At 48.9% G+C, this 25,367-nt stretch overlaps 3 protein-coding genes across 3 annotated transcripts; 2 read left to right on the top strand and 1 right to left on the bottom strand.

Annotated features, from left to right (window-relative positions):
* Nucleotides 1-3,735: 3,735 nt before the first annotated feature.
* Nucleotides 3,736-7,161, top strand: LOC112893049. The gene is made up of 2 exons (XM_025960203.1): nucleotides 3,736-4,570; nucleotides 5,456-7,161. Exons 1-2 carry the CDS (start codon nucleotides 3,929-3,931, stop codon nucleotides 6,830-6,832), a joined length of 2,019 nt encoding a protein of 672 aa, XP_025815988.1. The 5' UTR covers nucleotides 3,736-3,928; the 3' UTR covers nucleotides 6,833-7,161.
* A 608-nt stretch (nucleotides 7,162-7,769) lies between these two features.
* Nucleotides 7,770-15,234, bottom strand: LOC112893048 (ATP-dependent zinc metalloprotease FTSH 9, chloroplastic/mitochondrial). Its single transcript, XM_025960202.1, has 17 exons — nucleotides 14,714-15,234; nucleotides 13,982-14,135; nucleotides 13,509-13,601; nucleotides 13,295-13,383; nucleotides 12,723-12,846; nucleotides 12,421-12,540; nucleotides 12,228-12,278; nucleotides 11,589-11,650; nucleotides 11,241-11,298; nucleotides 10,561-10,686; nucleotides 10,397-10,477; nucleotides 10,151-10,280; nucleotides 9,432-9,580; nucleotides 9,016-9,297; nucleotides 8,853-8,942; nucleotides 8,506-8,559; nucleotides 7,770-8,397 (listed from the first exon to the last, which is right to left on the bottom strand). The coding sequence occupies exons 1-17, from the start codon at nucleotides 15,217-15,219 to the stop codon at nucleotides 8,257-8,259; spliced, it is 2,310 nt and encodes a 769-aa protein (XP_025815987.1). The 5' UTR covers nucleotides 15,220-15,234; the 3' UTR covers nucleotides 7,770-8,256.
* A 4,097-nt stretch (nucleotides 15,235-19,331) lies between these two features.
* Nucleotides 19,332-22,545, top strand: LOC112891373 (probable polygalacturonase). Its single transcript, XM_025958214.1, has 5 exons — nucleotides 19,332-20,031; nucleotides 20,448-20,568; nucleotides 20,869-21,043; nucleotides 21,546-21,616; nucleotides 21,711-22,545. Exons 1-5 carry the CDS (start codon nucleotides 19,705-19,707, stop codon nucleotides 22,343-22,345), a joined length of 1,329 nt encoding a protein of 442 aa, XP_025813999.1. The 5' UTR covers nucleotides 19,332-19,704; the 3' UTR covers nucleotides 22,346-22,545.
* Nucleotides 22,546-25,367: the final 2,822 nt, after the last annotated feature.

Here is a 25,367-nt window from a genome sequence, read left to right as displayed (position 1 = left end):
AACAAACGGCAAATCGATGTATTTTTCAAAGCACTTGCTCATCTCTAATTTCGTGAATATTGGTTGAATAAAGGAGCTGTAACTGCTAAATTCGACTTGAATTAGTAAAGCATTTTTATAATTGAGCTAGTTTCGAAACAATAATCACACATGCCCTGAAAGAATCTAGCACAGAACCCATGTTGCCAGGTACGGTCAAATTGTACAGTGGAATTCCCGTGATCACGTGTTCGTGGTGAGGGACAGTGGGACGGGGACTTGGGAAAGTGGAGAGCCGGTAGGTAAAGGATTGGTAGATGCAGGGTAACGCGAGGCCCGCCCCGGTCAATTTTGGTGAGAGAGGCTGCGGGCTATGCTAATCAGCGCGCGCTCGCCAGGATGGTTAGCAGCGCTCGATCGGACAGCATGCGATTTTCTTTTTCGGGAATGTTTTTTTCTCCACGATTTTCTACTTCTAGAAATTTACTTATAACATACTATATACTATATGTATGTTTAACCTCTTCCAGATAACTATCCGATAATATTTTTTCAGCATAACTATTACTCCCTCCATTCCAAATTGTGGGTCGTTTTGATAAATTTAGATACATTTACGCATCTAGATATACACAATTGTATGTAGATGCATAGTAAAAATTATATATCTAGAAAAGTCAAAACGACCTATAATTTGAAAAGGAGGGAGTAGATGATAGTTTTCAGCACATCTTTTGCAATACCTTATGTATAATTTTTTCAACCAATATTTTATAGGATAATTTTTTAACACGACACGTACAAATTTTACGCATAACTTTTTTCAGCCTCCTTATTAAATGATAATTTTGAACATAACTTCCAAAAAATTTCTCACACAACTTTGATGCATAAGTTCATCATACAGCTTGTAAAAACACAATTTGTCGAGATAAATTTTTAGCATATTTTGTACAAAATATTTATCAAAAGAATATCTCAAAAACAGAACATAAAGAAGGTAAAAAAGATTGAAAAAAAGAAAGAGAATACTAGGTAGTTCGAATATATAGAAGTATGTATACCTAGGAGTACGTGGCTAAGGTCTCTCATGCATGCAATTAGCATAGGCATCCAGACTCTAATCTTCTATATACATACACGACAAGCATACGTACCTTCCATCGTGTCGCTCGCACATCGCGAATAACGCAAGCCGGTTAACGAGCGAGGATGGAATTGCATGAAAAATAAAAAACGTTAGCAGGCCCACCCACGTGAAGCTGAGTTGGGCGGTCGGGAATCGAGCGCCAGGATGCTCGCTGACGCTCGCCTGCGAAATTGGATTCTCGCCTCCTTGCTTCGACGGCCACGCGGTTGCCGTGGGCGCGCCACGGTCAAACGTCACGACATTTGTGTTGGTCCTCCTGAAGGCGACGAGCAGCCTGATGTACCATCCTGATCTATGCTCCTCAAAGGCTCAAATCGTGCATGGCGCACCGCTGTTTTTCCTTCAAATATTTTACAAAGATTTTAAATAAAAACATTCGTTCTTAGCATGGCCGAATTATTAGGTCGAATTGCTTGTGCCTTATTTTCGGACACAACTGAAGATTGGCCAGCGTGGAACAAGACCCTGATCGTTCCATGCATCATGCAGTTCAGCTGCAACCTTATGCGAACCATCATCCAACCGACGGTCCCTAGGAATGTGCAATTCAGCACGCACCTGTGCTCAAGTTCCGGCAGCTAGGAAACCAACGGGGCGGAGCGGCGGGCGCCACGCACCGCATGCACGCGGGTGCGCTGGAGCCGGGGCACGGCAGCGCTAGCTAACCGGACGCCAAGTGGCTCGCCGCGAGGCGGCGCGCTAGGAGCGCGCGCTCCATGCAGCGCACCACCTGGCCCTGGCCAAGCCGGGCTCCCCATGCGCGCGGGCGCCTGGCTCTGGCTGCCCGCCTGCCTGCAGCTGCGTGCGCCGCCGCCGTCCAGCATCCGCGCGCATGTGCGCCTGCGCGCTAGACGCCACGGTTCCGACTGGGGAGCATGCAGCGCGCGAGCGAAGTGAATGCGTGCAGGCCGCACCGCCCAGAACGGAGTGAAGTGGGCGGGCCGGCCGGGCCTGCGCCCGTCGTGGTACTCGGCGAGGGCAGCTTTCAGCTTCACGCATGGCCGCGCGCGTCCATGGTGTGGCATTCAGTATTCATGGCCATTAAATCCGTTCGTTCGATAGCATGCATGCACGCACCTGCGTCGCGGTACATGTGCACGGCCTCTGGCGCACCTGCGCTCTCTGCCGCCGGAGGCCGGGCAGCAACCGGCCGGCCCCGGGCACGGCATTGAAGACTCGACGGCGTCGTCCGGCCAATTCAGCGCGGGTACATGGACTTCCGGCCGGGTCGTCGCCCCCATCCCCATGCCCGTCAGTTCGTCGCTCTCATCGCTTGCTCCGATCCATCTCCATCTCCACCGTTGTACATGCCTTTCGCAGCCGTGGCGAGCCAAGCCCGCAGCTAGACCTTGCGATCGAGATGCGCGCCGACGAGTAACTTACTCGTCGGCGTCAGAGAAAACATGGCAGACCACGCTCGGTGGCGGCATCTCGGCACAATAAAACTCCCGGGTGCGTCCGTTGGATTCATCCTCCTTGGTCGATAGATCACATGGAGCCACGCCCACGATGGGGCACGCTCGATGCGTCCGAGGAGGGAACCATGAGCGTTTAGTAATCAGTTGAGCCAGCCAGCGGACAGCGGTCTCGGCAGAGCAGCAAGCTGACAAGATTGCTCTCCTCGCAATTACCAACGGGATTTTTTTGTGCATGAACAATAAAAAGCAGTGCTAGCAGCCAGCACTCGCTAACCAAACGTTGCATTTCATCGTAGTAGATTATAAAAGATGCTCCAGTGAACTCTCAACTCAACTCACCTCACGACAGATACAATTAATTAAAATGCTCCGTCCAACTATATTAATCAGTCGCTACGCTAATTAATCGATCGCTGTCACTGGATCTCTCTCCCCCGTCGGTAATATAGTAGGCGCATGGGTGGTGCTACAAGGTTTCCGCATCGTTGGCGTCCACGCAAGGGGCGGCGTCTCCGCCTTGTCGTCTCCGGCCACGCCTTGAGAAACCAACCGCTTCGTATATTTTGTTCACCATCAGAATCTCAAGAGCATAGTGCTAGCTCCTGCTGGTGGACCTCTTGTCCGGACGAAAAAACAAGCCGAGCTGGAGTTGGGTAGTGGTAGCGGCCGTAGTTCGGCCAAAAAGAACGGCGTTTGGAGCAGCTAGCAACCGAGTTCTTACAAGTATCAGGTTCGTTCACGGTGCGTCAGTTTTCTGGGAAAAGATAATCGAGAACTTGTAAAACCCAAGCACACGTCGCACCCAAACGCGTGCCGGGCGAACGTACGGTGGCTTGCAATGTTACCGGCTCTCTGCACATTTTTTCGCGCTGAATCGCCGCCTGAACCGTGCGCCGCAGCCGTCTAGTCTAGACGGTGCAAGTAGGAACGAACTAGGAGCCTAGGACCGTAGAAGAAGTAGAACAATCCGTATGCCACACGGCTTTCGTCCCGGCGGGGCGGTGGCGGAGACCCCGAAGCGGGCCGACGCTGCTGCTGCGATCTTTTCTTTTCCTCCGGTCTCGGCCGCCCGCCCGCGACCGGGCTGCAGCGCTTACTTTTACTCGCGTAAAGTAGCCTCGCCCAGCCCGAACTGTGCGCTATTAAAGCCCCGCATCGCCGCTTGCGGAATACCCCCGTGCTCGGGCTCCCTCCCACGCACGGGCTGGCCAACCGAACCACGCCTCTGCCTCTACCCGGAGCGGGTCGCCACCAAGAAGCTAACCACCAACGCCAACCATCTATTCTCCACCGCCGCGGGCACCTGCCGAATTCACTCCGCCCTCGCCTGTCCGCCTGCCTCCAGGATCCGGGAGCAATTGCGTGAGGCGACGCTGACGACATGGTGGCGAGCGTCGCGGCCGCGGGGGCAGCCGCCGCGGCGGCGGCGGCGGGGCCGCGGCGCGGGGGCAGGAGGGAGCCGGCGACCATGCACGCCGGCATCCGCCGCTCGCGCTCCGAGCCGCACCTCCGCTGCTCCCGCCGCGGGGGCGCCGCGGGGGCCTCGCTCACCACCAGCCGCTCCATCGGCGTCTTCCCGTTCCAGTTCGGCGCCGCGCCGCTGCGCCCGCCGCCGCTGCCCGACGGCGGCGGCGACGGGTCCCGCCTCCTCACCGTGGCCGACGACCCGCAGCCGCCCGAGCCCGAGGCCGAGGCCGAGCCGGAAATGCCGGCCGCCCGGCGGCCCGAGGCGCACTGGCTCGAGCGCCTCCTCGAGCTGCGGTCGCGCTTCCACGACCCGGCCAAGCGCGACGTCCTCGGGGACGAGGACTTCGACGACGACGACGTGTACCACCACGACGGCGACCACGACGGCGGCTGCGGCGTGAGCTACGACGACGACGAGGAGGAGGAGGCGGAGGACGCCAGGTGGGACCAGCACTCCTTCGGCAAGCTGCTGGCGCGGGCCCCGCTAGGCGAGGCGCGGCTGTTCGCGCAGCTGGCCTTCCTATGCAACATGGCTTACGTCATCCCCGAGATCAAGGTGAGCCACCGCGCGAGCGCACACACCCCCACCGAATGACGATCAAAATGATAAACCCCTAGCCGTCCGTTCGGGCCCCCCGGCCGAGATCGGCTGGTCTAAATCCCCGTGCTGCTCAAACTAATCACGGCCAGGGGGGATCCCCGCGCCTACAGGCTGGGCCTGGACTGGAGGTGCATGGGGGCCCACTGCCACTTGTCCCTGCATTTTGTGGGGCTGGCTCGAATTAAAAATTTCTCGGTATTGAGGAATCGTCTTTAATGGTTGCCAGATTTAGGTTGGACCGGGCGGCTGGCTTCAATTCGCCGACTGCTAGCTCGAAACGAAGGCTTCCGAGCTGTCCGCGCGCGCACATATTATTAGGTGCAACACCCACGTAATTTGCTAGCCCCAGTGAGAACAACTTGCGCGTCAATTATTTTTCTAGAGCAACGATTCCTTGTGATTATTATTGAATAATTTTGCGGCCGTTTTGCTGTTAGCTGTTAGGTTTCAGGTTTCTGCCGTAGCCCGCGTGTAGTTTTCTGGATTTATGGAGGAAATTTGCACGTAGTTTTCAGATGATTTCGCCAGGTAGTTGCTGGAAAGTTCCATATACCGGCAAATCGTGGCCAAATGATGTCCCGTATTCAAAAATTGTTATGATTGTGATGTGATGCTGTCATGCTTTTCGGTTTTAATTTTGGATATTTCCAACTTTCTTGTTGCTCGTACATTTAAGATTTAACTGAACCTGAATTAGGGCTTCGTTAAAAAAAACAGTGCTCAATTTTATTTTTACTAGTAGAATTTTGTTACTTTTAGTCTGTTGATTCAAGCGCAGTAAGTGACAATGCGAGTAGCAGCATCTGGAGAAGGTCGACTAATTTCGTGTTGTGATTTCAGGTCGAGGAGCTGAAGAAACACTACGGATTGCGGTTCGTGACGTCGTCGCTGGAGAAGAAGGCCGAGGCCGGCATCATAAGCGCCAAGCTGGACGCGGACTCCACCCGGCCGCGCACCGCGCCGGCGTACGAGGTGGCCTCCGGCCCGCAGCCGCGCCGGCCCATCCGGTCCCACCTGGCCTACGAGGTGGCGGCGTCGGCCGCGTCCTACGTCCGCGCGCGCGCGCGGGGCCTGCTCTCGTTCGGCGCGCCGCCGCAGCATCAGCAGGCGGCGGGGCAGAGCAGGCTGTACAACTCGGGCGTCGCCGCGTACATGGCGGCGTCGACGGTGACGGCGGTGGTGGCCGCGGAGGACGAGGCGCGGCAGGAGGCGGCCCGCGACCTGCGGTCGCCGCTGTCGTCGCCGTGCGAGTGGTTCGCGTGCGACGAGGCGGACGCGCGCACCCGGTGCTTCGTCATCCAGGGCTCCGACTCGCTGGCGTCGTGGCAGGCCAACCTCCTGTTCGAGCCCACTGAGTTCGAGGGCACGGGGGTGCTGGTGCACCGCGGCATCTACGAGGCGGCCAAGGGCATCCTCGAGCAGGTGATGCCGGAGATCGAGGCGCACCTGGCGGCGCACGGGGGCGGCGGGCGGCGCGCGCGGCTGCGGCTCACGGGCCACTCCCTTGGCGGCAGCCTCGCGGTGCTGGTCAGCCTGATGCTGCTGGCGCGCGGGGTGGTGGCGCCCGAGGCGCTCCACCCCGTGGTCACGTTCGGGGCGCCATCCGTGTTCTGCGGCGGGCACCGCGTGCTAGAGGCGCTGGGCGTCGGCGAGGCGCACGTCCGGTCCGTGGCTATGCACCGGGACATCGTGCCCAGGGCCTTCTCGTGCCGCTACCCGGGCCACGCCATCGCGCTGCTCAAGCGCCTCAACGGCGTGCTCCGCACCCACCCGTGCCTCAACACCCACCGGGCGCTCTACACGCCCATGGGCGCCACCTACATCCTGCAGCCAGACAGCAGCGCGTCGCCGCGGCACCCGTTCCTCCCGGAGGGCGCGGCGCTGTTCCGGCTGGACCCGGACGACGCCGCGCCGAGGGCCCTGGTGGCCAGCGCGCTGCGCGCCTTCCTCAACTCGCCGCACCCGCTCGAGACGCTGAGCGACCTGTCGGCCTACGGCGCCGAGGGCGCCATCCTCCGGGACCACGAGTCCAGCAACTACTTCAGGGCGCTCAGCGCGCTGGCCAGGGCGCCGCCGCGCCGCCGGAAGCAGCCGGAGATCGTCTGGCAGCTGCCGGGCGTCGAGCGGCTGCAGCAGTACTGGTGGCCGGGGATCGCCGGCACCGTCATCCCGGCGCCGGTGGCCATCAGCAACAAGGAGCTGGTCTCCGAGGCGTAGGAGACTCGAAGCTGGTCTGCAACATTGCAATTGCATTCCTTCGGCTTTGCTCGCTTGACGGCTTGAGCAGTGTACATTCTTTGGTTCTTTCGTTTCTTCTGCACGAGGTACATAGAGGGGTACAGCTTTTTCTCTTCAGCGTTGTAGGTTCGCGTGCAAATTGTAAGCATTGTATAGGAGCATCTGGTTTGCTGTCCTGGTGGCCGGCAAAGATCCGCAGGCTGCTGAATAAGACGACGATGGGTTTTGTCATGGGTTCATGTGAGGGAATGCATGAATTCCACCTGTAAACTTCTTTGTTTTAATGGAAATGAAACCTTGGAATACTACTCAACGGAGCAAGTAAACGTTCTGAATTGCTGGGTTATGCAGAGCGCTACCGCGCTCCACTCCGCAAGCGGTGTCCTCACACCTGAATGCCAGGATATGCATTTTTTTTTGCAACAACCAGCTTGATATGCATCATATTCACCCTTTTAAATTATACTCCTCTATCCCAAAATATAGCTATATTTATATTTTTTTCCAAGTCAAACCTTTTAAACTTTAACTATAAATAGTAAAACATTATAAAGATTGATGATATGAAATAATATTAATTGATTCAAAATGAAACCAACTATCATAAAATATAACTTTTCTATATAAAATTAATTACTTTTGAAGATATTATTGATCAAAGATGAAGAACATTTGACTTTTTGGACAGAGGTAGTAGTTATTTTAGTTTTATCCCCAAGTCAAACTTGTATAATTTTAACTGGAAAGAAAAACACAAACATCTGCAATATAAAAGTAGCCTCATTGAATCCACCGTGAAATAATATCTTGACAATGCATTTATTTGGTATAAACTTAGAAAAGATTAACTTAGGATAAAGGTAAAGTGAAGTAAATCTAGAATGAAGAGAGTATCTAAGAGAAACAAAACAAAACATGGACAGGACAATCAGTGTTTATGTTAGCAGTATGAATACATTGCAGGTATATCGTTCAACCATTATATGTACGGGTTCCTTACAGCAAATGCAACAAAAAGGTGAAAAGAACATTGTAAAAACATGTCACCCTAATCAGAAACCTAGCATTCAGAACATGCAATGTTACACCTATATCTCTCCTAGCTAAACTAAAAGTATGGCAGGGCTTTGCAACCCAATGCTTTGCCAGGGACCATGGTGGTCTTCCAATGAAAGAATTATCGATAAGCTTGCATCACCCTTTGCAAATCTCTTCTTCTGATGCTTGACTGTTCACCAAATGAAAATGGTGCCGAGAAGAAAATGCACCACAGGTTTTGTACCCCCTTTTACAGAAGGGGGACGTCTGAAAGAACTTCCATGGTTCATCTAGGCACCACTTACTGTACATGGATTTACAATTCACAGTTGGTGAACGCTGTCTGGATGTAACGAAATAATCTTTTAAGTGAGGGCAAACTCCTCATCTTGGAAGGAGAACTGGGGCTCTTCTTGGTATGGATGAACTACTTTGTTGATCTCATCCGCAGTAAGTGTTTCGTGCTCCAGCAGTGCATTCGCTAACGCATGTAATTGCTTCTCATGCTGAAAAAAGTTTGGAACAATGAATCAATGTTAAATGAGGCATGAGGATCTGGAGTTACATGACAGTGATCATGCTGGGGCAGAACCCATCATGGTGGCGAGACAAACCTTCCTAAGCAAACGCTTGACCCGCCCATAAGCCTCTCTTAGGAGCTTCACTACCTGCAAGGCCATGTTATCAGAAAATGCAAGAGGAAATCGCAGCCATTTCATTAAGGTCAGCAATGCAGCCAACCACATCGAACACTAGACTAGTTAATGCAGACTACGCACAAGCAAACCAGACACTGATCACTAGCTTAAACAAGTGATATATTGAGAATGAAAGGAACATACAACATGAGCTACCATTTACCCAAAAAATATAGGAACAGAACTCCCTAAATGTTTACCCAAAAAAGTCAAAATGTCACCACTCATCAGTATATTTGAGCACAAGGCCTATGAAAAAATACCTCAGCATCTATCCTCGATTGCATCTCTACACTTGGCCGCTCTTTCACATGCACAGGACCAATAGCATCACTCATCCCACAGTTTGATACCTGTGAAGTCATAGTTAGTTAAGCCAACTTAGAACACATCTAATTATCAATTTCCCAGCAGACAAATAATCACCATGTACTGGGCAAGCTCCGTTGCAGTATGAAGATCATTTCTTGCCCCAGTTGTAACATTGTCTTCCCCAAAGATCAGCTCTTCAGCAACCCTCCCACCCATGCAAACATCAAGACGTGCCAGGAGTTGTTTCTTGCTAATAGAAGTCTCATCTTGTGAGGGAAGTTGTGTGACCATTCCAAGGGCAGACCCACGAGGAAGGATAGTTGCCTTGTGAATGGGGTGAGCACCCTGGGTGTTGAGGGCAACAATAGCATGTCCACTTTCATGGTAGGCAGTAAGCTATTGAAAAAAAAAGAAATTAATTATATACTGGATTCACAGTTTCTCCAATCTATAGATTAACAAAAACTGATATTGGAACTACTTGCTCTTTTTAACTTGCCAAAAAGGAAAAATAACAAGAATAAACATGCCTTTCTCGAATCATCAGATATGAACATTGATTTCCTCTCAGTTCCCATGATAATACGATCTTTGGCAAACTCCAATTGTGCAGCAGTCAACTTGTCAGCACCTTCAACTGCAGCCTTAATTGCTGCAATGTTTACAAGGTTCGCTAGGTCTAACAGAAATGAACAAAGAAATGTCAGAACATCGGTGTAAGATCGAAAACATTATACACAAGGCATCTTTAATATATTTTCATAAAGTGAAAAATGTTTAATATTGTATTTATACTCAAAGAAAGGTTAGGACCTGGAATCGTAAATGACAAAAGGGAAATCAGGAAAGTGGTCTGGTAATGAAAAGAATTACCAAAAAAACTAGACCTGTGGGGGGAGACCGCCCCCACGGCATTGCACTAAGAAGAAGACCTTCTCACGCAGGTCTAGAAAACCCCCGAACCCCTGTCCCACCCGTACATAGTGGCCCGTTACCCGTGAGAAAGGCCGGACCCCAACTATGCTTTGGACATGGGACAAGCGAGGAGGTTTTTTTGGTGCGAGACCGGGGGCTCAAACCCCCGACCGGCTGGTTTGCACAGCGGCACCCCAACCACTGCGCTACACACGCGTTCGCTGAAAAGAATTACCCAATCACTATCCGGATATGAAATCCCTCATGGTGCTTTTATAAGATGAAATGTGAAATATCACTTCCACAGCAGTGGAATAAGGGGAAATGTGCGTACCAGCCCCATTAAAACCGGGTGTACTACGGGCAATTGCATTGATATCTACATCATTGGCCACTGGCTTGTCTTGCAAATAGAGCTCCAGAATCTCTTGGCGACCCCGCACATCTGGGCTTGGGACAACAATCTAGCAGAGAAAGCTCGACAGAGTTAATCAATTTACTTTAGCACCACACTAAATAGAAATTTTGGAATTGGATACTCTTCAACAGAATCAGGAAAACATTTGCTCAGGTGACTTACATGCCTATCAAATCTACCAGGTCGCGTGAGTGCAGGGTCAAGAATGTCTGGCAAGTTTGTTGCAGCCATTACAATTATTCCCTGTAAGATTCATATCAATTGGAAAGAGTCAGATAAAGGTCTGAGTACAGTGCTTATTCAATTACGTGATAGCCTAACTTTACCTCGTTCTGTTCAAACCCATCCATCTCAACAAGAAGTTGATGCAGTGTTTTCTTTGTGTGCCCTTCCCATTGTTTTCTAGTTGAACCCACAGCATCTATTTCATCAATGAAGACAATGCATGGTGCCTGAAAAAAGAAAGATCGTTAATGCGACATTGTCCCCTGTATTCAAGAATGCATGACTCTTTGGACAAGATTAGCCTCCAATATATAACTTTGACCACTAGTTTTGACAATAATATATTAGTAAAAAACATAAAAATATTGCATTTCAGAAGCACATTTCATAACATATATATAATACCATTGTTCATGTTACTAAACTAAATAGTTTTGTCCCCTTGCAAAACATATTCGCATTCAAAGTACAGGAATTTTGACCGATCAAATAATAAATAATATTTCTGGATGGGACTATTCTTTTTGTGATGAAAGCAAAAGGAGGTTCAATATTTACCCTTCTGGAAAGAAACCAATGAGTCATCAATTAATGTAAAACAATGCACTAATAATATATCCGCTGCTGCATACTCAAATTCCATAGGGTAGTCAAAGGAAGTGAGTAAATGAAAGGTTGCCGAGGTAGGTAGCTAGCTCTGATTGAGAAACCATAGACACAGAGAAAATGTTTAAGAGGAAGCTCAGAAAAATACAAGTTGAGAGAAAAAAGGTGTAAATACCTTCTTCTTTGCGGCTTGAAACAATGACCTCACTCTCCGAGCACCAACACCAACAAACCTGAGAAGATAGTCACGGTAAGTCATAGTTAAACAAGGAAACTTTGATAGTAATAAATAGCCTGGTGATATTAAATTTCAGATGTTACAGACTTGTATTTGTCATGAATGCCAAGAAGGTAGTATCATTTAGTAGCATTTCAACAACATTATGGAATAATTCAAATCACAGACATCGACCATGGGTTATTTTTCTGCCTCAAGAAAGACAAAATGACAATTTGTAGAATAAAGTTCCGGAAGAATACAAGAAAATTATAAGGCCAGATGGCACCATACAAGAGATCTTACATTTCCTCAAATTCTGAACCTGCTCGGTAAAAAAATGGTACACCAGCTTCTCCAGCAATGGCCTAGAGCAAAAGGCCACACCCAGTAAGATATTGTTTGTTCAAGGAAACAGCAGTAGCATAAAAAAAAAATCAGATAACTACAGCCAGTTGCTCTATATAGGATAAAAATGAGAGGAGTACATGCTATGGTCCTAGGACCCTATAGCTTATAATAACAGAGGAAAGGAACTTCCTTCAAGGGAAACAGCTGGAGATGGCACTACATTGTACTCCCTCTGAACCCCCCCCCCCCAACCAAAAAAAATAAAAAGAAAAGGTCATTCTAGGAACTTTAGGGCGAATTAATAAGTAAAATAACCTTACTTGCCCCTATTTATTAACCATGTTTGGTGCTAATTGACTGCTGCATGCACATGCACATACTAAATGGGGTGGCAATGACTTGTTTTTTGAGACAAATTTTGAATCCCAGAATTACTTGTTTTTACGGACGGAGGGAGTATATAGCATAGTGCAAAATTCAAGAAGTAGTATAGCTAACTCATGCTCAAACTATCTAGCGTGTGAGCTGCTCCCTCACAAGAGAAAAAAAAATAGAACACATCAAACAATTAATGAGACCTCCAAACAAGTTTACCTTTGCAAGTAGTGTCTTCCCAGTTCCTGGAGCACCAGTCAAAAGTATGCCCTGCAAAAAAAGGGAGAATTTATTAAAAAACAAGATTTACAACAGCTCAATCAGCCAATAAAAAATGACATGTATATCTTGAGGAGTTCACAGAGCAAGGTAACAACAAAATGTTGCTTGCAGTATGGCATAGAATGATTACCTTCGGTAGCTTTCCACCAAGGCGAGTGAACTTTGAAGGGTTTTTGAGATACTCAACTACCTCCTCAAGTTCCTTTTTTGCATCATCGCAACCTTTGACATCTTTAAATGTCTTGACATTCTGTAACAGAAAATGTTCGATTGAATATGTGTTTGTTTCTGTACCGAGAGATCATATTAATAAAAAAACAACCACAATGAAAATAGTATTGTATAAAAAAAACACTACAGTTTATGTATTAACTGATGGTGGACCAAGGTATTGTTCTTGTACAAAATACTTTATTAAGCGTAATCACATACCTTCTCGGGCATGATATCCTTATTAATCTCTTTTGGGGAATATGATGAGCTAGAACCAACACCAGGTGCCCCAATTCCACCTAAGCTACCAATATACTTTTGAAGCGCAGCAGCACCCATCACCCTGAAACAAAATATAGCACAGTGACAGTGAGTATCAGAAAAGTAACATAAATTGTTCAATACAAGAAGTTTGGCCCAAGCAATTAACAGATTCATAAAATTATTCATTTAAAATGGAATAACAAAATTGTTTCTCAATTCTCTACAGTACTCAAGTATCTACAGTGAATGCACTAACTATGATCATTAGAAGTCTTGTGTTTGACATGACAATTCTGTGCCTGAGTTAAACCACAAGAGAGTAGGAATGTGGGAATCCGTTCAATTTGCATCTAGTTATCGAATTAAAAATTTGGTCTCGTCGCGATGGTTGGTTCAAGCTAAATACCTCTCAGTGACTTGATCATTAAGCCAAGTTGGAAGTGAACAAAAGAGGTTGATATGAACATCATGGTATAATATGAATTAGCAAAATGCTAGCTAGTAGAATCATGAAAGGTTGAACATACCACATTATCCCAACAGCAATTGTGAACAAGATAGTTGAGAAGATCTCTTGAGCAAACCGTGTTGATCTACCAGTTGTTTTGGGGTCAACCTGATGATGCAACGAAATCCATCAAAGCATAATTTAAGGATTAATACCACAAGAATTTGACCCCTGGCTATCAAATGGTCATGATCAATAAACCAATAGCATGATTTAAAGGTATGGTAACTCACCATTACTACATGTAACGGTTGCTTTTCTGATATCCCAGGGTTCATGAAAGGTTTATCCTCATTCCCAGATACACGCTGCTTCAACTCTTGCAACTACTGACATAAATGCATATTACGGAGAGTGAAGAAGTGGTTACAACATGGTGACTAAAACTCTAAGGTAGTAGAAGTCAACACAGAGTGGCAGCTGACAGAAACCATAGGACAGAAGGAATGGTAATATCAGGAAGATAGAAGCCCCGAGCTTTTGCAGGATCGCAGCATTGTTTCTCATTATGAAGAAACAAGCAAACTTTACTTGAAAAAAGTGTCTCAACAAATGGTATACTTAAAAGCATCCCTAGAAACATGGTTATAGATTGAGCAATCAAGTACTTGGGCATGGACATTGGGTGGCATGGTAGAAGGATTGGGAAAGCTGGATTTCAGTTAAGTTACCAAATGTGGTATAAGGAATTGCAAAAGAAACTTACCAACGCTGGCAGACTTGCAGACCTCCCAGATTGTTCATCTGGAAGGTAATCAGCTATAGTATTAGTGAGAATTAGTGCCCGGAGGTACTCTGCAACCCCTCTGCTATCCACAGCATGACTTCTTTGCTCAAACCTTTTAATGACATCTTCCGGGCTGCCATAATTTCAATGCACGCCAAAATATTGGGAAATCAAGTAGGGGAAGATACCATTCTGTAGTTTCTCAGTAGAAGATTTCTTACAATTTTCAGTACAAACTAACAAGAAAAATGTTTCTCCCGTTATCATTAATTGTCTAAATAGTTCCAAGTTCCAACAGATAGCACGGCAAAGAACTCCACAACATATGTCAACACTACAACCACTAATAATGATTGTGCAGATACAAGGACTCCAACTATAAGAGAAATGGATGACTTGGCCACAAATTTCAGAACATCCATGATTTATGCTTTCTCCTGGCAATGATCCAGCAGTATGAATCATCAGCCACTCCTCACATTTTTTTCGTGATAACATTGAAATCAGCAAATCAACATATCGGGTATATCGAGGGAACAGAATCAACTCAACATCACAAAAGTTGGAATTCATACCCACAAACTTTTCAAAGTGTTCCTAAGATTGATTCCATCCTTGTTAATTAAGTCAAACTATCCGAAGCGTCCAAATCACCACGCTATTTACTGAATCAGAACTACATTCGCCCAATTCTCCGAGTTAACAACGCACCTGAACTTGTTGAGCTCGTGGAGGAGCGCGCTCTGCTTGGCGGCGTCGGTGGGGTTGGCGTCCGCGTCATCGATCAGCCGTTGCACCCGGCGGTCGGGCCGCCAGAAGGGCCACCAGCTCATCCAGTCCCCGGACACCACCCAGTCGACAAACCTCCTTACCGCGGCCACCACCGCGGCCGCAACCGCCACGACCCAGGCCCTAGCCTTGTCCACCAGGTCCTCCAGCTCCCCCTTCCCGCTCATCGCCGCGGGCTGCGCCGCGGACGCCGCGCCCGTGGCCTCCCCCTCGGGCTCCGGCTCGGGCTCGGCCTCCGCCGCGGGCGGCTCGGGGGCGGCGGGCTGCGGCGCGTCGGGGGCCAATGCGCGGAGACAGAGCGGTGCGCGGCGGTGCGCGGGGAGCGCGCGGGGGAAGGAGGCGGACGCGGAGGGGAGCGGCAGCCGGCGCCTCGGGGGCAGCGGCGAGGGGAGCGGGCGGAGGAGGAGGGAGGCCTGGAGCGCACTCATGGCGGCGGAGGGAGGGAGGGCGGGCGGGCGGCGCCGGCGAGGTGGGAGGCGCGCGACTTGGAGAGAGGGGCTTCCCCTTGTTTTTTCCCCCTTCTTCACTCTGGAGAGGTGGGTCTCGGTTTTAGTGGCCACGAGGAGTAGCCTTATCGCGAGCGGGCGCGGACACGGACGGGAGGCGAGGCGGCGGGGGTGGGTTACGGGACGACGACGCGGCGGCGTTGGCGGTTGGTAGGATTCACGCTTGCCGTTGGTTCCCGGAGGGGAGGATGGGGACGGACGGCTCGGGTGCGAGCACGGCTTGACGCGGCGGGTCGGTGGTGGAGCTGGCAGCTGGGTCCCTGGGTCGGCGCTGGAGCTGGTCCCGCCGAGCCAGGTCCGTCCCAAGCAAGCACTGGGCAGTGGGTACTGGCACTCCGGCTCAAGCAAGGGACCGATTCTCTCTCACACGTGCACACGAGCTAGAAGGCGGACAAGAAGGATGGAATAGAGTAAGCTTCACGGGCCAAGTGATCCATTTTGAATGCCGTTTGGAAGCATGAGCATTTTACAAGATTCGAACGGGGGGTTTTGAGCTTATTCCTCCATTTTCAAACTGGTTCTTACTTTATGTGGTAACTCGGCGTGTGTAATGTGCAAACTTTTTAGACGTTAAAACTAGCACTCGACTTGTTACATTTTGCTGAAATAGGAACTTGTAGGGTACGAGGATGATCCAACCTAATAAGGAAAAGAAAGGAGAAACCTTGTCTAATGTCTATTGGAGCCAAACTGTTTAATCATTTGTATCATATGATTTTTCTCACTTTCAATGTTTCTACGTCAACTTTCAATGTTTCTCCCCTCATCACTTTCTTCACAAGGATGCCTATGGCAACATTGTACATGATGTGGTGGAGTAGGACCTTGCCAAATCAACAAGTTGGCAAACATCGGCAAAGTGCTCCATTAAGGCCGTGGTAGCTCATGGCAGCTGCCTCCTCTTCCGTCACTGCCACTCTCTGATTAGTGTTGTTACTGTCATCTTGCCTCATTGTTCCTGTTTGCCTCTACCGCCGAACTGATCTACCATATGCCGTATTTTGTTATGAACTTCTAGTCTTTCTTCAGCGAAAAACTCACATCCCGAATAGTAAACCTTAAATCTTAAATGATAGTCTTGCTAGTGATCACACCGAAGCTAATAAAAAGGAAGCTCCTTACGGGATCATGGCATGGCTCAAAGATTAAATGAGGGATTATTTCCAAACTCGAGCGGCGTTAAGCTTTATCTAAGATAGAAGTTTGAATGGAACAAGACATAAGTATCATAACGGAGATGTTGCTTCAAGCATGGAAGATAATAAAAAACTTTTAAAGATGACAATTTTTAATATGGAATAGCCTGCGGTGCGCTTGGCACCATGCCGGCCAGAGTTCGATCTCCTTGGGGACGCATTTGTTGGCTGGAGGTGGCGAAGTTTATCCGCATGTTGAAAAAAATCCTCTCACCGGCTCCACATCAAAGCACAGATCTAAGGCCAGTACAGTCTCACGTGGGCTGCGGTGCCACTGTGTATGGGTAGAGTGGGGTTCGGAAGCTTTTCTCGACCCACGTGAGAGATTGTCTTCTACCTAAATCACAATACCTTCGGGAGATCTTACCCCGGCGGATCGAGTTCCTTTAATATGAAATAATGAAAATCTAGACAGTACATAGAATCGGAGCACATGTAATACGCCTTCTTTTTTGCAAATACAACACGGTTGTTGACGTATGTTGCATAACTTTTTAGCCGCTTAGAGCAAGTTTAAAAGACTCTCTGTATCTTTTCTTATTATTAGGAATAGAGATTTTTATGAAAAAAATACCCTCCTATAGCTTCTCTAAGTGGTTATCCAAATGTAGATATTCTCTATTCCATATTTCTCGCTAGCCAAAGATAGATAACAAAAATAGCTTTCTAGAGTGTAGAAATTTTTGAAGAGGGAAAATATATAAAAAGCAATTTTTATGCAGAAGGCTCTCCAAATCCAAATGATAATTTAGAGAGAAATTTAGAAAGAGTATCGAAAATGCGACTTGGTCTTCCGTTTACATGTGGCCCAACAGGGCAGGTGCTTGAAGGTTGTGTGGATCTGGGCTAAATGTATTGGGAACCACGGGCTTTTTCTTCATGCATGCATGATAAGTCAGCTCCTTTTATCTGCTGGGCCTGGCTACTGGGTCATGTTGTGATGGACTTCCATGGATATCAAATTCTAATGTGGTGCTAGTCGGTGCCGGCAGGTCCTACAAGTTCATATTTGTAGAAATGTATTCATCATTTCCACTCACAAAAGGAAAACATAACACAGGCCATTTGAGAGAACTTGAGACTTGTGCAGGCCACCATAACACAACACAACGCTGTTTGAAAAGTATATTCCTATTCGAGTAGTGCCTGGCCGTATGATTAAATATTAATAAGCTCACATAAACCCGTCAATGTTGAATCTAGTTGGAATTTTTCGTCCGTATTTTCCGAAACAAACTGAAAGAGGGAGGCACCGTGGCAGCGCGCTGCACTCCCTATATTCATTGTGAATTGACAGTGGTAGAGAGCCATGGTTCTTGCAAACAAACTAACCGTGTTCCGTTTCATTTCTTCAAAAAAAAACTGTGTTCCGTTTCAAAAAAACAAACAAACTGTGTTCTGTGTAGGAAACAATTTATTCTCAAAGGAAATGTGAAACTTTCCGGTTTCCGGACAGCCAGACGGAAGATGAAACAGCTGCAGTGCGTGCTGTGCAGATGACGGGCCGGACGACCGGCGTGGCACAGCTGACAGAAGCAGGCAGGCAGCTAATGCAGGTTGCAGGCGCACAAAGAAGAGGGCAGGCTCGCGTGCCCTTGCCCGCGCACGCGCATGATGATCACGATGAGGCTTGGGCGCTTGGCCCGAGGGCCCGAGGCACTTCTTCTCTTCTTTTTAATTTATCTACTGTATCTAATTGTAACCCCCGTACTGCAACTGCAACAACTATCTTGCTGCAGTCATCTTCGATCCTCGACCGAGCACTCTGCGACGCCGTAGCCTTGGAATCTCGGAAGAGTTCGAGTCACGTGCCGTGCGTGTGTATAGTTTAGCAACCGCTAGCCGTGACGGGCCACACCAGTGAAGCGTAGAACCATGAAACGTTTGCAACTTCGCAATCGTACGTAAAAGCTAGCACTCCTATTACTGCCTCTTGGAGCTCCGTAGAGCTTCACTTTGTCCTCAAGCCTGAAGGAAGTTTCTTATTTTTGAGATTCACTGCCCCTTTTCTTTTTTCTTCTTCTTTTTTTTTGATAAGGGAGCTTCACTGCCTTGAACGGTGGAGATGAAAGACACTGGAAAACGAAAGAAATCTGGGGAAAAAAATGTTTGCGGGCTCACGAGTCGCTCACGGCTCTCGTATCTTCTTTCTTCCGCTTCTGCTGAGAATTTCACAGCATGCGGCGGATACGCTTGATCGGGCCGTAGCAGGTTCTGCCGGAGTATCGATCCAGCGCGGCAGTGCCGCCGTGCGAAAGAAGGTAAGCAAAAAAAAAAACGCCGGTGGCCTAGCCAAGTGGCAGCGACAACTCGAGCAGTAGCACAGTAGCAAACACCCCCCGCCGCTGCCGGCTTGGCCCACCAGGCACCACCACCAACATGCGCCTCGAAAGCAACCCACACGCCTGTCGGTGCTTGCTCGCCGGCGCCGCGTCAGCGCGTCGCTGCTTTCCACGCGCGTCCCTCCCCCGCCGTACGCTTCACTGCCTGTCCTGCCCCGCGCCCCAGCGCCATCGTGCGCCGGCAAGCCGCCCCCCACCGGGCCAGGGGCCAGGGGCCAGGGGCCAGGGGCCACCGCGGCGCACTGCGAGCCAAGAAACAAGAGGCCAACACCTACACCCCCCCGCCCCACGGGCCACCCCCCCGCCTCCCGTTGAAGTTATTACGAGATTGAAGCATTGATCGAGCCGGCAGTTCAGGTGTACCGTATCAGGATCAGGGAGATTTCAGTTCAACACAGTCCGTGGTTGATTCGCCCATTCGTTGTCATCCCTCTCTCTCTCTCTCTCTCTGTCGTAACCATGTAAATTTCAAGTTTTGGCACGGGGCACTTCGAGCTGATGCAACTGCAAGCTTCCATTGATAAAGACACCAGTAAATCCTCCCCCCGCGCCCGCCGTGCCTCCGTAGTTTGGACTCCTCTCCTTGGCTGGGCGTCCCGCATCCCGCTGAAACCGGACACCACACCGCTCGCCATCAACGGTAATCTACTCCGATCCCCCGGCCCGGCCACGTAAATCCACCCGCAAAGCAGCCCGCGGGAGCCTTTTGCTCCTTTGTTCCCATCCTTCTCTCGGGTCTCGGGCTCTCGTCACTCGGCATCACTCGTCGCGGTTGCCGCCGGTGGCGCTCCGGGCCAATCCAGGACCTTTTCTAGAACGAGGCGGCGCGTGCGCGCGAGTGCGCGAGGGGACGTTCCGCCTGCCGTGCCATGGCGCGGCGGCAGCGGCTTTGCGGGCTGCTGCTGGCCCTGGCGGTGGCGGCCGTGCTCGTGGCCGCGGGCGCGCAGGGGACGTGCCCGGGGGCGCCGCCGCGGCGCGGGGCGCGGGTGTCCGTGGCCAGCTTCGGCGGCGAGGGGGACGGGCGGACGCTCAACACGGCCGCGTTCGCGCGCGCCGTGGCCAGCGTCGAGAGGCTGCGCGCGCCCGGCGGGGCGGAGCTCTACGTGCCGGCCGGGGTGTGGCTCACGGGGCCCTTCAACCTCACCTCGCGCATGACGCTCTTCCTCGCGCGCGGCGCCGTCATCCGCGCCACGCAGGTGAGCGCCAGACGCCCTCCTGCTCTCTTCACGGTCTCGTCCGCTTCCGCCATTGCTCGAGGGGAGCCCTCCCTGCCCAAGCCATGGCGTGCTCGTCTTGGATCGATATTCATACGAACGGTGTTACTTCTTTTTTTTTTTGGGTTGTTGATAGAAGAGCCGATCCGTATTTGAGGTTTCCTTTCTATTTTTGAGATCTCGGGATGCGATCGAATTAAGTATGACCCTTGCGATTTCCAGGAGAGGGATTATAATGCATGGATCTGATATTGATGATATGCCGTAGTTCATGGTCTGCCACTGATTTATGGACTTAAATTCATATTCGTCTTCAGATTTTGGTATGATATATGATAAAAGGGTCTGAAGAAGAGAACCCAGATTTTATCTGAAACGTATCCATTCCCTTTGTGCAGGACACACCAAGCTGGCCTCTGATCGAGCCGCTGCCCTCATACGGGAGAGGACGAGAGCTGCCCGGTGGAAGATACATAAGTTTGATCCATGGCAGTGGACTCCAGGATGTTGTTATCACAGGTTCTGTTCCTTTGCTGCTACTCAAATTGTCATATCAAACTGTTATGCTTATTGTTTCAGTCAGATTCTCAATAAACATGCCTTGGACAAATTACTCCTAAGTCCTATAGGGAGGTAGTATACTATAGCTGCAAAATATCAAAAGTCTTGATCTTCAATCACATAATGCAATTTATAAAAAAATTCTGGACAAAATAATCTGTGCACACTCACAGAATGGCATTGTTCATAATAAATGAAACCATCAGTTAAGTTCTTCACGGGGATGATAGTTTGTTATTGCAATCGTGATCTGTGCAGGTGAAAATGGAACTATTGATGGTCAAGGCAGTATGTGGTGGGATATGTGGAAGAAAGGTACACTGCCCTACACAAGGCCTCACCTACTTGAGCTGATGAGCTCTTCTGATATCATCGTCTCCAACGTCGTCTTCCAGGATTCTCCCTTCTGGAACATTCATCCTGTTTATTGCAGGTGAGCATAACAATTCCTTTTGCTTACACCAGTGAGTTCAGTCCTGAATCCCGAAAAAGATCACCAGACTACTCACGAATTAAGCAGAGTGCAGAGATGCTACACCTGCATCTTGCTACCCATTTTTTTCAAAAATTTCACAGTCCAGTTGCTTAGTTCATTTGACTACAAAGTTGCTTTGAGCCTCCCTGCAGTCCCCAGTAGGATTAGGGTATGCAATTGTACTATCATTCCCATGAGCACCATCATAAATTTTGCAAGAATTCCAGGTTGCATGTCCTATTATGTCATAAAAGGCTACAAAAAAGTTAGGCACAACCAGTGAACCATAACCAGAGTACAGAAATTGCCAGATAACACCCAACAAAGCCAGCACACTGATGTATGTTTCTTTGTTTGTTGCAACTGTTTCTAGCAATCACGTACTTGTGGTCCAAAATCTGCTTTTATTGTTTGTCCCAGCTTAGAAATAAATGTTGGATCATCTTTCCTGTGTGTGCAGCAATGTTGTGATCAGAAATGTGACTGTACTAGCTCCACATGACTCCCCCAACACGGATGGAATTGATCCAGGTACAGATATTTATATTCTCCTTGTCAAGATACGCATGCAGAAACGTACTCTCTACTTGATACTGAAGTTATAGCTGTGGTCCAAACTTTGTAGATTCCAGCAGCAATGTCTGCATTGAGGATTGCTACATTTCCACGGGTGATGATTCAATTGCCATCAAGAGCGGCTGGGACGAGTATGGAATCGCCTATGGCCGCCCCAGCTCCGACATCACTGTTCGGCGGATCACAGGGTCCTCCCCTTTTGCCGGCTTTGCGGTCGGAAGCGAGACATCCGGCGGTGTGCAGAACGTCCTTGCAGAGCACCTGAACTTCTTTGGCTCAGGGTACGGGATCCACATCAAGACCAACACCGGCAGGGGAGGCTTCATCAGGAACGTCACCATCTCCGACGTGACCCTGGACAACGTCCGGTATGGCCTGCGGATCGCCGGTGATGTCGGGGACCACCCTGATGACCGTTACAACCAGAGCGCTCTCCCGGTTGTCGATGCCCTGACGATAAAGAATGTCCAGGGGCAGAACATCAAGGAGGCTGGGCTGATCAAGGGCATCAACAACTCAGCCTTCTCCCGGATCTGCCTGTCTAACGTCAAGCTCAGCAGTGGCGCGCCTGTCCGGCCTTGGAAATGTGAGGCTGTCACAGGTGGCGCGCTCGATGTGCAACCGTCCCCGTGCACGGAACTGACTTCCACGTCCGGGACGAGCTTCTGTACAAATTCGCTTTGATGCTGAAGTTAGCAGCTACTACATGCTCTCCGGCGGCCAGTTCGCTTCATATATTCTTCCGTTTTCATATGAAAGGGATTCTATTTTTTTTCATTCCTCTATATATTCTGGAATGAAATTTCTGCATTTGGTTGTGAAGACGTTGTGACCTGATCTTTCATGCTACCTCAGCCGTGTGCAGATGTAGATTCAAGCTGCCACCTCTGCCTTAGAACTCCAGGTTATATTTCGGATGTGTTAGTGCTGCTGCTGTATTTGTAGACCTAGGAAAATGGAGCTGAGTAGTTAGGAGTCAGTTGAGATGGTAAGGAACAACGAGAACAACATAGGAAGAAAGAAAATATCCCAATCAAGGAAGAATAAGTGGAGATTGACGGACGATGCTGTTGGTGAATCATGTTGCCTTTTCTCAATACGTTATCCATATAAATTCATTTATATTAATACTGTATAAAATCTCACCAGTTGCATTCTTTGCTTCGTCTGCTAAATAGTGTGTATCAGTAAAAAAAATTCTTCTATAGATTTTTCTATTTTCGGTAAACACCTCATAAGGTTTGAGTTGTTTTTAGTTTTTATAGCAAACTTCATTAACACTTAGTAGCAGAGTACCTGGAGGAGATCATAATCATACTGATCCCAGAGAACAGATTGCAGCACCTCAAGAAGTGGGCAGCTGTTGATGTGCCCAGGTTTGGCACAAGAAAAAAAAAACCCAGGAACCAGGAACATTATAATTTCTAGCATGAGAAGCTAGAGAGTGAGCAGTACTGTTCTGAGTCCTTGAAGCCTTGCATGTTTTGAACTGGTCACCTCCAGATCATGAAAGGTTAAGGGGCTGTTTGGATGTTGCAGTTTCTTAAAACCATAGTATTGAAAAACCAGAGCCCTGTAATAATACCATAGTATTTGCACTTCTCCTAATCAGACAAGAGCAGCAATGCCACAGCTGTAAACATCTGAATCCAGAAACTCAATAGACATTCAGAGCCAAAAGCTGAAAACAAAATACAGGAATTGAACTTCAAATACTTGCGCACACATAGGCACATCCGCGTACTGATATATCATACTTGTTCTTACAGATACTACGGATCATACTTATATGATATTGCTACAAACAGAGAGACAAGAGCATGCCACAGCTTTAAACATCTGAATCTAGAAACTCATAGACATTCAGCGTCAAAGCTGAAAATAAAATCCTGGAATTAACATTCAGATACTTGAGCACACATAGGCTCGTCCGCAACTAATATATCATATACTTGTTCATACAGATACTACAGATCATACTTATATGATATCACTACCAACAGAGACACACAATACAAATGCCTCTGGAGCTCCTTAGAACCCTAATCTTCCTCCCTCAACCTAGCCTCGAGAAGCGCCGCTCCAGCTCCTTAATCTGCCGATCTTTCTCACACGACTCCGCCAAAGCTAATTCATACTTCTCGTGAGCTCTACGTATGTCAGCGTGCTTATCCCTGAAGACCTGCACGACCCTACAAGCGAAGGCCACACTCCCCACCACGAAGATCATCCTCCAGAACTTCTCGCTGTCGCGGCCCTCATCGCGCACGCGGGCGGTGGTGGTGAGCGAGCGCGAAGGGGGCACACGGCGCGCGGCGGCTGCGGAGGACTGAGGTGGCGCCGTGAATCCGCGGCGCAGAGCAGGGGCGGCCCCCGCGAGGAGGCGAGCGACACCTTTAGGCGCCGATGAACCCACCATCTTCCGGATCGAGCAGGAAACGAGATCCGGCGGATGTCTAACCTTCCCTTCCTCCGGACGCGGCGATAGAGAAGAGAACGGCGGAAGCGGTGCGGGGACGATACAAGGCGGATGTTCCGATTGTTGGAGTGATTTTTGCAATGATGCACACTTGCCATTTATTTTTCACACACATTGTGCTAGTGCGAGAGATGTTTGAATGTCTGGACATGCTTGATCCCGAGAAGATGGTTTCATCCCCATCATGAACAGAACAGAGGAAGAAAAGTAACCGAACATGTTTGATGCAGCACTCTCCTTTGTTGAATGTAGGCATGGGCTAGCGGATTGTAGATAACTTATATAAGTTCTAGCAACCTTATGGCACGTTTGTTGAAAAGGAACTAAATATTTAACAAACAAAGTGAAGGACTCTGAACATGTTATGGAAACATCAGGCTGCATGGTAGTGGTAAGTATAGTCTACTAACAATGATCAGAACCGTGGGATGATCTGATTAACATGGGACTAATTCTGTATCCTAAAATCAACAAGTATAGATGAAAGTCTAGAGTGTCTTAGTTTTACTGAAAATAGGGACTTTGAAGTTTGAACCCCTCCTATATATGGGCATGGTGGAGAAGTAACATTATATGATCCAAATCACACTGTACCTGTATCTAGATTAAAACTCTTTGTTACATTATATTTCTAATAATTTCATACGTAATTAGATTTGGATTTACCCAGAAGTTATGTTTCCTTTTATTTTAAAAAATCTATTGGAATTCAGGCAAATATCGAGCCAATCACACTACTTGTAGCAGGTGATTTGATTCATAAACGATGACCAGACTTGCCCCGCAAGATATCACGGGGTGCGCCCCTTGCGCGGGGATCATATAATAATAATCCTACTATTAGTAGTACTAATTGAAATTTGCAAAGACTAATTCGCACCAGGTCCCCCCTTCCTCGCCCTCCTCGCAGTCGCCGGCATCCGCCTCCTCGCGAACCGCGTACCGGCTCCACCCGCCCGTCTGCCCGTCTTCTCCCACGCCGCCGCCCCCACGATCACACGATGCGTCATCTCCTCGGCTTCTTGGCAGCGCTATCTGTCATCGACGCTGTGGCCCACGCCTTGGAGGAGAATGCGGCCGATCTGCAAGCTCTGCGCCAGGAGAACGCGAGACTCAAGGCGGATCTGGCGGAGATGAAGAAGCAGGCCGAGGCCAAGAAGGTGGAGCAGGACGACGCAGGAGAAGACAACGTCTTCTTAGGTTTATTTTAGGATGTGAAAGGAGTAC

Source organism: Panicum hallii, chromosome 5 (genome assembly GCF_002211085.1).
Source record: "Panicum hallii strain FIL2 chromosome 5, PHallii_v3.1, whole genome shotgun sequence".
In the NCBI taxonomy this organism is placed as follows: domain Eukaryota; kingdom Viridiplantae; phylum Streptophyta; class Magnoliopsida; order Poales; family Poaceae; genus Panicum; species Panicum hallii.
The sequence above is the reverse complement of the archived record's forward strand: the minus strand, read 5'-3'. Positions and strand labels throughout refer to the sequence as shown.